Source organism: Belonocnema kinseyi, chromosome 6 (assembly GCF_010883055.1).
Source record: "Belonocnema kinseyi isolate 2016_QV_RU_SX_M_011 chromosome 6, B_treatae_v1, whole genome shotgun sequence".
Lineage (NCBI taxonomy): Eukaryota > Metazoa > Arthropoda > Insecta > Hymenoptera > Cynipidae > Belonocnema > Belonocnema kinseyi.
Genome location: NC_046662.1, coordinates 104,956,039 through 104,973,300, shown reverse-complemented (window position 1 = coordinate 104,973,300; position 17,262 = coordinate 104,956,039). Strand labels below are relative to the sequence as shown.

General features: G+C 34.8%; 2 protein-coding genes across 2 annotated transcripts in view; both read right to left on the bottom strand.

Moving 5' to 3' along the window:
- LOC117175059 (leucine-rich repeat extensin-like protein 2) overlaps nucleotides 1-5,698 on the bottom strand; it is a 128,322-nt gene extending 122,624 nt beyond the window's left edge. The window contains exon 1 of the mRNA XM_033364598.1: nucleotides 5,546-5,698. Coding sequence (XP_033220489.1) covers nucleotides 5,546-5,683 — 138 coding nt within the window. The 5' untranslated portion in view covers nucleotides 5,684-5,698. The remainder of the gene's footprint in view (nucleotides 1-5,545) is intronic.
- A 4-nt stretch (nucleotides 5,699-5,702) lies between these two features.
- The window catches only part of LOC117175531, a 36,987-nt gene continuing 25,427 nt past the window's right edge, over nucleotides 5,703-17,262 (bottom strand). Inside the window, exons 3-4 of the mRNA XM_033365238.1 lie at nucleotides 5,893-5,989; nucleotides 5,703-5,814 (exon numbers count right to left, since the gene is read on the bottom strand). Of these exons, the coding sequence (XP_033221129.1) occupies nucleotides 5,703-5,814; nucleotides 5,893-5,989 (209 nt within the window). The remainder of the gene's footprint in view (nucleotides 5,815-5,892; nucleotides 5,990-17,262) is intronic.

Below are 17,262 nucleotides of genomic sequence, written 5' to 3'. Positions count from 1 at the left end.
TCCACCGGGCCAAAGTGCTCCGAAGCGTCCAAAAACGCAACAATGGGTCGGAAAGGTTATGGCCTCCGTATTTTGGGATGCACATGGCATAATATTTGTGGATTATCTTGAAAAAGGTAAAAAAGGTAAAATCATTATTGGACCGATTGAAAATCGAAATCGCCGAAAAAGGACCGCATTTGAAGAAGAAAAAACTGCTTTATCATCACGACAATGCGCCTGTTCCTTCATGCTTAGTTAAACAAGGAAAATTGCATGAAATCGGCTTCGAATTGGTTCCTCAGCCACCGTATTCACCAGACCTGGCCCCCAACGACTATTACTTGTTCCCTAACCTGAAGAGATGGCTCACCGGTAAGCGTTTTTACTCAAATGAGGAGCTCATAGCTGAAGCTGAGGCGTATTTTGGAGACCTTCAGATCGAGTACTTTTCGGACGGTATCAAAAAGTTAGAAAATCGTTGGACTCGCTGTATCGACCTAAAAGGAGAGTATGTTGAAAAATAAAACCGACTTTGGCCAAAAAAACGTCTGCGTGTTTCAGTTTTCAGGGACTTATCAGACTGCCTAGTACACTATATCCTACCCAGGGGGAAAGGTCGGATGCTAGCCGGAGTTCACGACCGGCGCAGTACCACGCCAGTTGTAATTCAGAATAAATACCAGTACTATCTGTTAGTACTGTGTCAACCATGGGCATAGTACTGGTTTACTACTGGCTCAGTACTGACTGTCATTACTGGTAGAATACCGACGCAGGAATTCCGCCAACGGTTGGCGCTATACTGGTTCACAACTGGCCCAGTACTGACCGTCACCTTTGGCGAAATACCGGCATAGAAGTTTCGCTAACGGTTGCAACCAATGGTTGGCATTATACTGGTTTACAACTGGTCCCGTACTGACCTTTATTACTGGTGTAATATCGGCACGGATGTTCAACCAACGGTTGGCAAGATACTGATATACTACGTTTGCAGTACCGATACGTATTACTGGTAAAATACTGAAACAAGAGTTCAACGAACGGTTAGCATGATACTAGTTTACAGCTGGCCCAGTACTGACCGTCGCCACTGGTGCAATACCAGCACAGGAGTTCCGCCAACGGTTAGCGTAATATTGTGTCGACTCCTAGCGCATTACTGATACATATTACTGGTAAAATACTGACACAAGTGTTCAACCAACGGTTGGCATAATACTGGTTTACAACTGGCCTAGTACTGACCGTCACCACTGGTGCAATATCGACACAGGAGTTACGCGAACGGTTGACATGATACTGGGTCGACTACTGACGCAGTGCTGATACGGATTATTGGTAAAATACTGAAATAAAAGTTTAACCAACGGTTAGCATCATACTGGCGTACCTCTGGCTGAGAAGTGATACGCGTGGCTGGTGAAATACTGGCACCGGCGTTTCCCCTGCGATTGAAGTAGCAGTGGCCACATACCAACTTCAAGTGCTGATTGACAACCGACATAAGACTTCAGCCAGGGGTTGCCGTGATACTGAGTCTATTACTGGCGCAGAAATACTTGTACGTGCTTTTCCCCAGCGTTTGGCGTTTTTTTTTGTAATTATCACTAATTGTATTTAAAATTATAATTCAAACAATTTTTTTTTTAACGAATAATTGTATTTTTAATGTGAATTTTCAAAACAGAACAGTTGCTCATGTTCCCAGGTGGAAATGTCGGTAGTGTTCCGGAATTCACTACTGGCCCAGTACTGCTCACCAGTACAGGCAGCCGATAGTTCGCCCAGTATGGCAGAACGTTGGCTGCACGACCGGGACGGTACTATGCCAGTAGTACAAAAATAGACTTAAAGAAAACACGTGTATAAATGTTGTCAGGGTGTTTTGTAATGTCAATAAATTGATTAAATGTTCCGGAAAAATTACATTGTATGTATGCCTTAATCGTTGTAGAATAGTCTAAAACACTATAACGCAAAAAAATAAAATATCACACGAAGAAAAATTGTAGTCGATTTAAATAATTTATTTTAGAATTATTTTATTTATATTTCCGTGAGCAGTTAGTTTATTTTATATATATTTGATGTTGTATAATGATAAAAAGATTAAAGAAACAAAAGAGTTGAAAAAATGTTGTTTTAACTTTTCTAAACTGTAGCTTATGAGGATGGCCTTTTCATAGAGTTTCAACTTGTCGGATTAGCGCAGTGGTTAGCACTACCGACTGCTAGGTGATAGATTTAGGTATATAGATGTAGGTTCGAAACCCCGTAGCGTTAGAAATATTATTTGTAATTTAATGTGTAAAAGTGTAATATATGTATTCATTCTAAGCAGTGCCATTACCATGTATTGACAAAATACTAGCAGTCAATTATATTTTGTTTTTAAAGACCTTTTTTGTTATATCTTTAGATTATAGAAATAGTGGGTGTTAAAATCAAAAAAATAGTTTGAAAATTATAATTTTGTAATTATCAATAATATTCAAGCAGTATGGGATTGTCCATATATTACGTAAGACGTTTTTCTGTTGTTTGAATAAAGACGAAAATAATATTTTTATCAAGTTGAAAAGGACACAGCGATATAAACAAAAGAAAAATGTCTTACATAATATATGGACGATCCCTATGCAGTCGTATGATGATGAATGGATGGTTTTTAAAACAATTAAATAAGTTTTGATCATTTGTAAAATTAACTCTGACATTTTCGTACGCCAGCGGTTTGCCGGTACTGTCCCAGTACTTACAGTCAGTACTGTGTCAGTACTGACAGGCCAGTACCACCAAGCATTACAAGCCAGTAATGGCATAGTGCAAACAGCTAGTACTGGAACTCTGACGGGGGGTACTAGGCCAGTACTGAGCCGGTGGTGTATTTCTGCCTGGGATACCTTCGTTATCACTTGGAGCCTGACCATTACCTGCCCAGTACTAATCTGTAGTAGTGGCCCAGTGGTGAACTTCAGTGCTGGCCCAGTACTACAGGTCAGTACCTCGATGAGTTTACAGTATTGGTTGAGCCAGTACTGGACCAGTACTAATAGAGGGTACCGCAAGAGTACCAAATGTAAGTACTAGCCCAGTACTGGCTAAATACTGCAAGTCAGTGCAGTACATTGTTATCATTAGGGGTTTTACCGGTGTGAAGCCAGTAGTTTCAAAGAAATTTAAAGTTTACGTATCGTTTATGTTCTTTGCACACTCAGCTATCACTAATTGAAAATTATCACAATTTTTAAAGTACTTGTTAAAGGATGAAAGAAAACGAATTTTAAAATATTTTAACATCCCTTTCAAAGTAAGCGTGATTTACTTATTGGGTAATTAAAGTACGGTGGCTGGAGAGGGGGGTAGGAGGTTATATATTTTTAGATTGATTTTGAATATGAAATGTTTTAAAATATTTTTACCTAATACTTATCAAAAATAAGTTATATTAATCAATGGAGGATATAAAGAAAAGGGCCCAGTAGGCGAAGCTTCCAATGGGTCCCTAGGGGCAAGTGTTTCGATACCAGGGGCCCCTGAGTGCGCATTTGACATACTCAAAGTCAGTAACGCAGTGGGCCAATGCCCAATGCCCAGCTGTTAAATCCGTCACTGTGTCAATAAGATTATACTAAAATCGCTTTAGAGTTTATAATTTTATGATAGTGGTAGTTTTGAAGTCTGGTTTTCGATTGTGAATCTTTTTTATCCTGATTTTGCATAAAATTATTCATAAAAAATTATATTTCTTTTCAATCTTAAATAAAAAAATATGAAATAGAAACACGGAGCTCACGATTCGTTCCAATCTGCTGGGATTCCTTATAAATATTACATGAGTTCTTTTAATCAAGTACAAATAACTTTACCTCAATTTCTTGAAAAAAATCTTTTTAAATACATTTTTGAAAAAGGAATGTATTAAAATTTAGCAATTTTAGAAATGTGTACAAATTCCTTGGATTATTTCTATTTCTTTTTGGAAAATGTAGTAATCTAAATAGTTTGGTTCAGAATCAACAGCAAAAAATTATTATCAAATGCTGATAATAAAGAAATTAATAAACATATTGCGATTTATGAAGTCCTTCACAGTACTCATAGAGTAGTTTTTGACAAATATTTTCAGAACATCGCTAGTTCTTAATTAATTTGAGTTATTTTTATAAATTATATTATTGATAAAAGAAGTAATTTTACGCGTCTTGTTGTATTTATTCTAATAAAAGAATTATTATTTTTATTATTAATTGCTATTAATGAAATCTTAACAATTGACAAATGATGAATTTCTAGATTTGTAATCCATTCATTTTTGTGACGAAAAATAAAAATGTATATTGTTGTAATGAATTAAAGATGCATATATGCTAGAACAACGATTAAAGACGGTCGACAGCACATACTTCAGTCAGTACAGAGATATTCTTTTCAAATTACTGGAAATTACGTCCACTTTAATTAACATTCAGTACATTTTCATATCAAACTAATAGTTCCAATGTACACATTTAAAGATCAGAATTTAATAATAAAATTAAAAGATTTAAATTAATTATAACCATTTGAGAAGAACAATTTGGTTACTTTGAAGAATCTTAAATAATTGCTTTTTTAAACTCAACTACTGATCATACCAGTGATATAGCCATTGTGAAAAAATGATACACCCGATTATTAAAATAATAAAAAAAAATATTTGATAACTTTATAAATAATGATCAAGTCATTTTTGGAAAACGCGCTGAGTACGTCAAAGAAAAATTCGTGAGAACGCCGTAACGGGCAGTTACGGACTTTACTAAAATATCGGGCGACTGTCTGGAGCCGCCGTAATTTCGAAGTAGTCTTTATGTGCTTACAACGTTTCCTGAATTATTTAACCTAGAGAAAAAAGGTCTGTAATTCGAGTTACGCCGTAATTTCATTTATATAAGTTTTAAACTGCGTGATCGGTGTGCTTTCGAATCACTATAGGCTTTGATGTTTTGTACATATATTTCAAGCGATTGCACCTTGCAATGCATGCTTCATACAAAAAATTAAATAATTTATTAAAGTTCTATGTATACTCAAAGCTGTTAAATGCAAGGCACAAAACTTAAGAATGTCTACTTATTTATTCCATGACTTATTAATAATTTAAAAAAATTAAAATCATCACTATTTGCTTGAGATTTTCTAAAAAATGTATAATATATAATAATCATTATCTTCCGCAATAATGTTCACGGTTTATTTCATCCGAGGTAGTGAAATCTTTAACAAACTCGATCACACGACTTAGCTCGTCAATCCAATTTCCGCTTCGCCATTGTCACACAGAAAATTGATTGTACACTCGTGAAAAAAAGACGGTCTTGATTAAATTGGGTGTATTGTATGATCTTATACGATATTATATCATTCCGTCACTATTCTAAATTCCAATTACTTTCTCCATAATTGCAAAAAATCACGAAAGAATTAACTCAACAAAAAACAGAGAAAAAGACGCGTAACACGACATACAATGCAAGTAATTTTCGCGAAAACTTAAGGTGTCACTTTTATTACTTACAATTAGAGCCCTCATATTTACTGGCACTTTAGAATTGACGGATATGTGGAACGTCAGGAATGAACTGACAGATTGACAGAAACTCGCTCGTACACTCGTTCTCTCGTGTATGCTCGGCCGCACTTGTTTCCGAGACATTTATATACCTACCTACATCTTATGCGACCGAAGCATCGAAAACGGCAGAGGGAACATCCTTTCCTTCGGGGTTCTTGCATCGGTACCGCCAGCTACCACTGCCGTAGGTGTGTAGCAATGGCAGAGAGAGACTGCAGATGATAGCCGTGATAATTAATATGTTGAAAAAACCTTTTTACTCGATATACATACATACCTAATATACATACCTATATGCATCCCAGGTGTCGAAATACACGGCTAGTCCAATATAGATAGCCGGAAGTCCCTGTACTGGACATCTGTATTCGGCCATTACTGGCGCGTCTATAATTAATAATGATACTGATTAGGATGAATAGATATATTACATTTAAAAACATTATATTGCAAATAGAATCTCTAACGCTACGGGGTTTCGAACCTACATCTATATACCTAAATCTATCGCCTAGCAGTCGGGAGTGCTAACCACTGCCCTAAACCGACAAGTTGAAACTCTATGAAAAAGCTATTTTCATAAGCTACAGTTCAGAAAAGTTAAAACAACCATTTTTCAACTCTTTTTTCTCGTTAACCTTTTTATCATCATACGACATCAAATAGATATAAAATAAACTAACTGTCACGGAAATATAAATAAAATAATTGAAAAATAAATTACTTAAATTGACTACAATTTACCTTTGTGTAGTATTTTATTTTTTCGCGTTTTAGGCGCGTTTAAACCTTTGTGTAACGTTTTGCTTTTTAGGTGTTTTAGCCTATTCTACAACGATTAAGATATGAATCCAATGTAATTTTTTCTGAACATTTAAAATTTTCATGAAGGTGGAACCTAAAATATTTTCCTTAAAAAAAGTAATAGAGAAAAAATATTTTCACCTTAAGTACAGTCAATTTCTCGACATTTCAAAACACCCTGACAACATTTATAGACGTGTTTTTTCTTTCGATCTATTTTTGTACTACTGGCATAGTACCGCCCTGGTCATGCAACCAACGGTCTGCAATACTGGGCGAACCACCGACTGCCTGTACTGGTGGGCAGTACTGGGCCAGTTTTGCGCTGGTGGTGAACTCCGACACACTACCGACATTTCCACCTGGGAACATGAGTAACTGTTCTGTTTCGAAAATTCACATTAAAAATACAATTTTTCATTAAAAAAAAACATTGTTTGAATTCTAATTTTAAATACAATTAGTGACAATTACAAAAAAATAATCCAATCGCTAGCGAAACGCGCGTACCAGTATTTCACCAGATATGTATATAACTCATGTGCTGGTATTGCACCAGTGGTAATGGTCAGTACTGGGCTAGTTGCAAACCAGTATGATGCCAACCGTTCGTTGAACTCTTGTTTCAGTATTTTACCAGTAATACGTATCAGCACTACAAAAGTAGTATATCAGTATCACGTCATACGTTGGTGGGACACCTGTGCCGAAATCACACCAGTAATAAAGGTAAGTACGGGGCCAGTTGCAAACCAGTATGATGTCTTACGTTGGTGGAACTCTTGTGTCAGTATTTTACAAGTAATATATAGCACTACTGTGCCAGTAGTTGACCCAGTATCATGCCAACCGTTGGCAGAACTTCTGTGATGAATTATAATAATATACATTTATGGAAATGATATACAAGTTGAGATACAAATTCGCGAGGTAAATACATTATCGAGTGCGGAGCACGAGATAAATACATTATCGAGTGCGCAGCACGAGATAAATATATTATCGAGCTCGAAGCGCGAGAGCCAACAGTCGCGCGCCCTGGGCGCGCTCAAACTTGCGAGCGAAGCGAGCCGCGCGCGCAGTGCTCTATGAGAATGTGCCCGCGAGGCGGGCGGATTTGTTTGAAAATATTTATACTGTTTGGCTTGTTACTGCCTTGATTGTGGAGCCAGCGGAGGGATTTATTAATTAGCAAAGTTTCAATAACATTCTCGTTTCAGTGCATAGAATTATATACACTCTACGATCTAGTGTATGAAGACTAATCGCTAAATATGAGTTAGTAAAAATTTAACTAATTCAATCAGTACAATCAATTTTTAATGAAGAATTAGTTACCTTCAAGGTTTGAAATAATTAATTAGTCAAGGACAACTGTTAGTATCTTACCAATTGAATCAATAAAAAAATGACTAATTTTGCTTAGTCATTTCTGTGAACTACCAATTCATTAGTCAATTTATAAAAATAAACACTCTCTACTAAAAACTTTTGTACTAACGATGCGAAAAACTTTAATTGTTCACAATATTACGAAATAACGCATTATATGCTCTGTAACCATTGTGACTGATAGGAAGGAAGCGAGTCAAGCACAGTGAAGCGTCTATTTTGCAATTTTGGAGAGGACCACTTCGCTGGCCCCACCATCCAAGCAAATTTAACTTTTTTAAGGCCAAATATTAAGTGCAGAAATTGTTCGAATTTCTTCAACCAAAATTAGAATGTGTTCATTACCGGAAGTACCTAATTTCTGTCAAAAACACTGGCGAGGCTAGCGAAACGCTTCGCTGGGCCCGAAATTATCCAAAATCAACTTTATATGGGCGAATTATTTACGTCTTAACGGGTTCAAATTTGTACAACCAACTTCAGCCCCTAAAAACTACCTCCTATGTGCCAAACACCATGTTGGAAACAGCAAAATGATTCGCTGGCGGCGATATCCAAAATTAACTTTATAGGGGCCCATTATTTTATTATTATTTCATTTTGGCGGGGCCAGCGAAACGTTTGCTGGCCCCGTCATTATCCAAATTCAACTTTATGTGGGCGAATTATTGTCGTCTTAATTTTTTTTTCAAATTTGTGCAACCAACTTGAACCCCTAAAAACTATCCCCTGTGCAGAAAAGAGCATGGTGGGAAAAGCAAAATGATTAGCAGGCGCCGATATTATCCAAAATCAACTTTTCATGGTACTATTATTTTTTGAATTTAAGGAAATTAAATTAGATTAAAATCCAAACTAAAAATCCTATTTAACATCCAATAATCAAATTTATGCAAACTCCTGTTTTAAAAAATATAAGAATCCAACGACCAAGTTTCGCTGGCCCCAATATTGTCCAAAATCAACGTTATATGGGCCGATTATTTTCGCCTCAATTTTTTCCAATTTGTGCAACCTACTTTTACCCCTAGAAGCTACACCCTGCGTGCCAAACACAATGGTGGGGCCAGCGAAACGTTTCGCTCACTCTGTTATTATCCAAAGTCAACTTTATATAAACGAATTATTTTCGTCTTAATTTATTCAAATTTGTACAAACTACTTCAACCCCTAGAAACTACCCCCTTTGCGGAAAACACCATGGCGTCTTCCGCACAGGGGGTAGTTTTTAGGGGTTGAAGATAATTGCACAAATTTGAACAAATCAACAGGAAAATAATGGGTCCATATAAAGTTGATTTTGGATCATGTCGGGGTCAGTGAAACGTTTCGTTGTACCTGCTAGAGTTTTTTTGAGAAATCAGGTACATTCGGTGATACACAAATTCTAATTTTGTTTGAACAAATTTGAACAAATTCTGCACTAAATATTTGGCTATTCAGTCGTGAATCCGGTTAAACGTTATTCTAAGGTTCAATTCATTAGAAAGTCTTGCTAAGTGATGTTTCTCTTTAAAATCGGTTGATTGCGGTTATTGTTGCTTCTAAATTTATTTTTACCTTAAATGCATTTGAATAGCCACAATGCTTCCTAAGGTTTCATACGATTGACTGCTTTGTTTTAATCCAGGTCGAATTAGAGGTTTTCATTCTGTATACATGCTTGAGCGGGCCTAATTCGTGTTAAACTGGATTGTTCTATGAAGATTTGCTCGCATCCATCTTTTATATAATCATAATCCTGTTTTCTCTTGACAATTATATGGATTTATCGATGGAGTGTCTTGTTCTTTGTAATGTGATGTTAATTTAGATTACGATTTAACTGCAAACGTAGCGTCTTTTGTTACGCTCGTTTATTCAGTGTTATTTGTCCCGTTTTCCATTGCTAAAAACGAAAGTTTCGAGAGTAAATAGACTCTCGATCCTATCCTAATTATAGTTTCATAGGAAAACATTTTCATCATAATGTCAAAAACACATTTTTCAGTTTAAAAATAACAAGTAAATGGTACAAAATGTGAGTAAAAACTTTTTTATCATAAAAGAAAATACAACGGAACTTGTATTTTAAAACCCAATCACTTTTCCCATTAGTCAGTTCGTACTGGTTTCCCCTAATCGAATGCATCTTCCGGCGGTGAGTTCGAGTCTGGAAAATGAAATCAAAGTGAAATTTTTGACGTGCTGAGCATAATAATTTGCTTGGCGTGACATTCCTTTGTCAGGAATAGACTACTCTGACCATTAGGCCTTGCTTAACAAATTCAGGGCACGCCATTAAAGCAAATACGGTTTCTCAAAAAAATTAATCAAACTCTGAAAATGAATATTCACTGTTACAAAGCAGAAAAGAAATTGATTTAAATTTTTGACACAAATAAAACCATTAAGTTTTTCCACAAAACGTCGTCTATAAAATTTTCACTAAAATTGAAAAAAATGCAGACAGGCATTAAGTTATCGATATCTATTAAACAATATTTTTGGAATCAAATAGAGGCCAGGTTTAAGTTTAGCGTCAAAACACTTCGGAAATAATGTCTCTCATTGCACAAATACATAGGTCATGTTTTTTAGACAATTGTTATTACAAATTTGTGATGCTCCACAAATTATTAAAATATTTGAAGTCGTAAAAAGTCTGAAACGTTTTTAAATGTTTGAAATCTGGTGTACATTTTTAAAATCTTGGAAATTCTTTTATTGTTTTAAAATCTTTATGAAATTTGTATGAAATCTTTAAAATATTTGTGAAACCTTGCGAAAGACTTTTATATTCAATAAAAACAATTAAAATCTTTGAAATATTTGTGAAATCTTTTACAATATTCTAAAAAAAAGTTGAAATCGTTTCAAATCTTTAGAATGTTTTGATATCTCAGAAATCTGGTTTACAACACCCTTTTTAAAATATTTAAGATCCTTGAGAACTGTTGAAAGTTTAAAAATTGTGGTGAAATGTTCGTTATCTTTGTTCAATCTTTAAAATTGACTGTACATGTCTTTTTAAAATCTTTGAAATCCTTGAAATTTTTATGAAATGTTTGAAATCTTTGAGCAATTTGTTGTGAATTGTTCGTTGAAATCACTTAAGCCTTTTTTCAATCTTAGGAACCCATGAACTGTTGAAAATCCTTTTAAATATTTTGTAAAATATTATATATTATATATTCGGAAACTGCATTAAGATCGAAAATTGCAACTGATAATTTTTATAATTTTTAAGCTAAATATCACAAAAAAATGTACATTTTTACATTCTCTATTAGCGGAGAAGAAATTAAAAACTTGTGATATAATATTTTTTTATTGCAAACTCAGGGCGCAGTCCCATGGATACATATTAGCAGAGTAGCAGATTTACGGAGTAGGTTATTCGACTAATCAGATGATTGCAGGAAAATTTCCTGAAAAGTGTTCCGAAAGTGATAAGTTCGACCCACGCAGGGCCTTGAGAATAGTTGAGCGCCTGCGCTCGTAATTTTTTCGAATATTTGAAAAGTGTTTGACAAGTGAAAAATGAAATTGGTGGTTAAAATATATTTTTAAGTGTGTAATGACGACAAGAATTATTCTGAATTATTAATATAATAAAATGAAATATTACTATGTTTTTGCAGATGATTTGTGCAAAAGAAAAGTAAATATGGGGTGTTATAAGCATATTTTAAAGCTGTAGTAGCAAATCTCCTAGTCTGCTAATATGTATCTACGGGTCTGCACCCTCAATTTCTTAAAATAAGGTTAGTAAGGTAAGGCTAAATATTGCGATTATATTATTCTCAAAAATAAGATAACCCGATCGAGTGATTTCTCTTAAGGTGCTTCCTTAGGTTTGAAAATTAGCCCATGCATTTACAAATGACAGGATTTTTTCCAGAATTATGAATTTTTTGATCTTATATTTTAATCACATAATCTTAGTGGGTAAATACAATCTCCCAAAGAGGGATTTTTCGAAAAATGGTTTGGCTCTTGTTTTATTGCAATTAATTGAAAATTTGATGAATTTTGTGCACTTGGGAAGTAGCAAACACCCACCACGAGTGTACCCATGGCGAAAGAAATTCTGGCCGCTTGTTTCCGAATGAAACTAGATACTATGGAGTGTTATTTTTTCGACGACGCTTAAAACATCGTGAAAAAAGAAAGAAGAAAATCGGTTAATCCGTTCAATTTCTGTTGAGAGTTTTAATAACTTATCCTCTCTTCACAGATTCTATGACAAAAAATAAGGAAGAAAGATGCTGCGTATTCTTGAATCGGAAAAATGTGAAATTGCAAGTTATTTCATTTTCAACATTACATTTGAAGAATATGCAATTTGCAGCCTTTTCTTCAGCGATTCCTTTTCGATAATTTTCAACCAAAAACTTGAAATTCACCATTTTTCTCTCCTTTTTTCTTAAATCTTTGTTTCAAATACAGCTGCTTGCTTCACAATGAATGTGATGCTGTTCAAGTATGATGCACTATTTTGCGTCAAACAAGATAGCTATATTTTTAACCAAAGAGATTAATTAATATCAACTGAAGGGATAAAGCTAGAAACATGAATTTTAAGCAAATCAGTCCCACATTCAACCAAATAATTAAATATTTAACCAAAAGATGCTATGTTAACCAAGTCGGTTTGTTAATTACAAAAAAGACAAATTTTCAAACAAATAGTGCAAGTTTCTATAATTAAAAAAAGGATAAATTTTCAGCCGAAAATGGAATATTAAAATGTTTGTAAAGGAGGTTAACTTTCCTTTTTAAAAAATACGAATGTGCACCAAAATATGTACTTTTTCAACAAACTTGTAAAAACTATGAAGAAAAAAGGCGAATTATCTTTAAAAGGGTGGATTTGTCAATATTAATTGACAAATTCAAAGTTATAAATAGGAGAACTTCGTAATTTAATGCTTACCGAAAACTTCAGAATTATAAAAGTGAAACCATTCAAAAATGAATAAATTATTTCATTTTTAAATGGCAAGTGTTTAAATTGAGCTTTGAAGGTAAAACTTGTTGGAAAACCTGTCGAATACAACATTTTTCATTTAAAAGTACATACTTTCAGTGCTTGTAATGCTTGGCGGTACTAACCTGCCAGCACTGGCGCAGTACTGGTAAACCGCTGGCGTACGAAAATACCGAAGTTAATTTTAAAAATGATAAAAAATTATTTCATTGTTTTAAGGACCATCCATTCATCATCATACGACTGCATATTGTCCGAATATTATTTATAATTACCACAATATAATTCTCAAACTATTTGTTTAATTTTAACACCCACTATTTCTATAATCTAAAGATATAACAAAAAAGGTATTTAAAAAATAAATAATAATTGACTGCGAGTATTTTGTCAATACACGTTAATTGCACTGCTTAGAATGAATACATATATTACACTTTTACACATTAAATTACATATAATATTTCTAACGCTACGGGGTTTTGAACCTAAATCTATATACCTTAATCTATTGTCTAGCAGTCGGGCGTGCTAACTACTGCGCTAATCCGACAAGTTGAAACTCTATGAAAAAGCCATCCTCATAAGCTACAGTTCAGAAAAGTTAAAACAACAATTTTTCAACTATTTTTTCTCGTTAACTTTTTTATAATCATACGACATCAAATATATATAAAATAAACTGTCACGGAAATATAAATAAAATAATTTAAAAATAAATTACTTAAATCGACTACAAGTTTTCTTGGTGTAATATTTTATTTTTTCACGTTTTAGACAATTTAAAAAGTTTCGATAATAAAATTTAATGAGTATTTCAAATTCGTATCGACGGAACTTAAAAATTTTTGCCACGTTGCGTAAAAATTTTTTTAAGAACAATTTTCTTTAAACCTTCGTGTAACTTTATGCTTTTTAGGTGTTTTAGACTATTCTACAACGATTAAGATATACATCCAATGTAATTTTTTCTGAACATTTAAAATTTTTCATGAAGGTGGAACTTAGAATATTTTCCTTAAAAAAAGTAATAGAAAAAACAATGTTTTCACCTTAATTGTACAGTTAATTTCTCGACATTTTGAAAACACCCTGACAACATTTATAGACGTGTTTTTTTGTTTAAGTCTATTTTCGTACTATTGGCATAGTACCGCCCCGGTCGTGCAGCCAACGGTCTGCCATACTGGGCGAACCACCGACTGCCTGTACTGGTAGGCAGTACTGGGCCAGTTCTGCGCCCGTGTCGAACTCCGGCACACTACCGAAATTTCCACCTGGGAACATGAGTAACTGTTCTGTTCAGAAAATTCACAATAAAAATACAATTTTTCGTTTTAAAAAAAATGGTTTGAATTCTAATTTTAAATACAATTAGTGATAATTACAAAAAATACGTCCATCGCTGGCGAAACGCGCGTACCAGTATTTAACCAGATATGTATACCAATCCTAAGCCAGTAGTACACCAGTATAATGCTGACCGTTGGCTGAACTCTTGCGCCAGTAGTAGACACAGAATCACGCCAACCATTGGCTATACTCTTATCTCAGTTGTCAATCAGCACTTGAAGTTATTATGTGGCCAGAACTACGCTCATCACCAGCGAAACACCGATGCCGATATTTAACCAGTAATGCATATTAATCTTAAGCCATTAGTACACCAGTATGATACCAACCGTTGGTTGAATGCTTGTGTCAGTTTTTGACCAGTTATACGTATCAGTACTGCGCCAGTAATAGAATCAGTATCACGACAACCACTGGATGAACTGTTATGTTGGTTGTCAATCAGCACTTGAAGTTGGTATGTGGCCACTGCTACTTCAATCGCTGGGGAAACGCCGGTGCCAGTATTTCACCAGTAACGCATATCACTCTTTAACCAGTGGTACGCCAGTATGATGCCGACCGTTGGTTAAACATTTATTTTAGTATTTTGCCAATAATCCGTATCAGCACTGCGCCAGTAGTCGACCCAGTATCACGCACACCGTGGGCGTAACTCCTGTGCCGGTATTGCACCAGTGATAACGGTCAGTACTGAGCCGGCTGTAAATCAGTATGATGCTAGCCGTTCGTTGAACTCTTCTTTCAGTATTTTACCAGTAATACGTATCCGTACTGCAAAAGTAGTATATCAGCAGAGACGAGTTGGGAGATTGCTCATGTAATGGAATAAGAGATTCCGTCAAAATCCGACTGCTAAAAGCGCCCTCTTGATTTGTGGGTCAACTCCCCGGAGTTACTTCGCAGTTTTCGGCATTTTTCAGACGTTTCGCGTCGGTAATTGCTTAAGTTAGAGAATTTTAAAAATGAGTTACCACCGCAGTTACAATTACACAAGTTACCATAAATATAAACGATGTACTTCATATTTATTTACCACTCGAATATTAAGTGTTTATTATATAATTATTCTAACGATTCACAATTATTAGTGAGTAGTTATAGAATGAAAACTAATTATTTATTTTTAAAATTAAAATTTTAAATATTATATTATTATATAGCTATTTATATACTATAAATCATAGATTATGACTTATAATTTTATTACATTATCGGAAAAAGTTTTATGTTCAACTATTTTTTAATGACTGATAAGTTTTATTTATTTTAATTATGACAGAGCTAAACATTTTTCGCTTTAAAATGTTGAATGCTATCAAAATTCAAAATTCTGTTTAAAATCAAGCAGAGGATAAAGCCGATTTATCCATTTTATGAAGAATTTTGAGATTTCTTTAGAAACAAAAAAATAGTATATTTTCAATTATAATACCTTAAATTTGTCTCTGAAACGCTAAAATTAAGTAACTATTATAAAATATGTTTATTGGTTACAGATTGTGTTAATTAATATACAGTTTGTAGCTAAAATTCATATATAGAGGACAGTATCCAAATATGAGATACCAACTCTGTTTGGCGTGTTGTTCGGAATTCTATGTACTGAATTTAAAAGTAATATAGGTCATTTTAAAGGAAATTTAGTTTGTCATAAGAAGCTCAAATAAAAAATTTTATTAAAAATTTTTTTTATGCTGAAAATATAAAAAATCTAAAAAAGTGCTTTTTCCCAACTCGTCAAACTATTCTCATAATATGAGATACCCCAGGAAATAGCTAACAAAATGCAAAATAAAGTATTATTTTTAATGAAAAACTTCATTCTATGTTTCCCAAGTATAAATGTACTGCTATTTAGATATGTTTAGTTTTTGCAGTAGTCACAAACACTTTAGTAACCAATTTCCCCCGCGCAGCCACAGTGTTATAAAAATCACAAGTATCTCATATTATGAGAACCACACCGTGCAACTATGCACTTACTATGCCTGACCTGTACAATGAAGAACTTCAATACTATCGATATTTTCCTACTTAGTTATTCAATCCCCATCACTCCAGACAAACTCTACTGCTAAATACATATTTATTGAATTATAAATAGGGTTTAAAGAATTCCCTTCCAAGAACTCGACCACCATCGATTTCATAAAAAGTTCGCCTACAATCTTTAGAATTAGAAGCTCAATGAAAAATGGACTATACCACGAAATTACTCTTTCTTTAAGGGCTACAAGTTAGTGATAGAACCAACAGAGTGGGTCTCTTAGTTTAGCTGATACCCCGTTTTCTCATATTACGAGAATATCCCATATTCGAGTACTCTCCTCTACTTTTACAGATTTATAGTGTTTTAAAACGAAATTTAAGGTATGATATATATGTATATGTATATATATAATTATAAATTTTTTTTTGTTCGGTTTTGATTCCTCTAGAATCAAACCGAAGGGCCTATGACAAAGCCACCGAACGCGTCCTCGGGTTGCGGATAGAGGGTCCCTGTACCAAGGGTTACTGCTGAATATGGTTACAAAAATAAATAGGCAGTCGCGGACAATTGTCCAGGGGTGGTTCTGAAGGAATTAACCCCCAAGCGGAGGTGTGAAAACCGTGCCGAAAGATGAATGGCACCTGGTTGAGGTGTCTAGAACGGTGACTCTGGGATACCGGGCAACCTTTCAGAGTACGCAGCCTTATCCTTGCATGTGGGGCTCTACAAGGATGGTCGAACCCCTTTCCCTAGCTTCTCGTGGAAACAACAATGACAACACCAAACATAGTTGTAGTAAGTGCGGTTCAAAGCAACAGAACGCGCAGGGCTCCCGACAATGGGTCGGCCAACAATGCCGACCAATCTAGAGCTGGGGGAGCCAATGAAAATGGATTCAATGCGATGGATCGGCGGAATCTCGTGACCTTTGGGTGCAGGGAGCAACTGAATCACGACTTGCTAGAGTGCTGGGATGCGAGTGTGGCCCGTGAACGGGGTTACATGGCACGGCTGCATGTTCTGTGGTGCGAGAAACACCCAGAGCTATCGCACTTTTCGCAGCAACGTCTGCTAAACCATGCTGAACTACTCCGTAAAAGGGGCTATGTAAGCGGAACGCCTACTCTACCACAGCTAGAACAA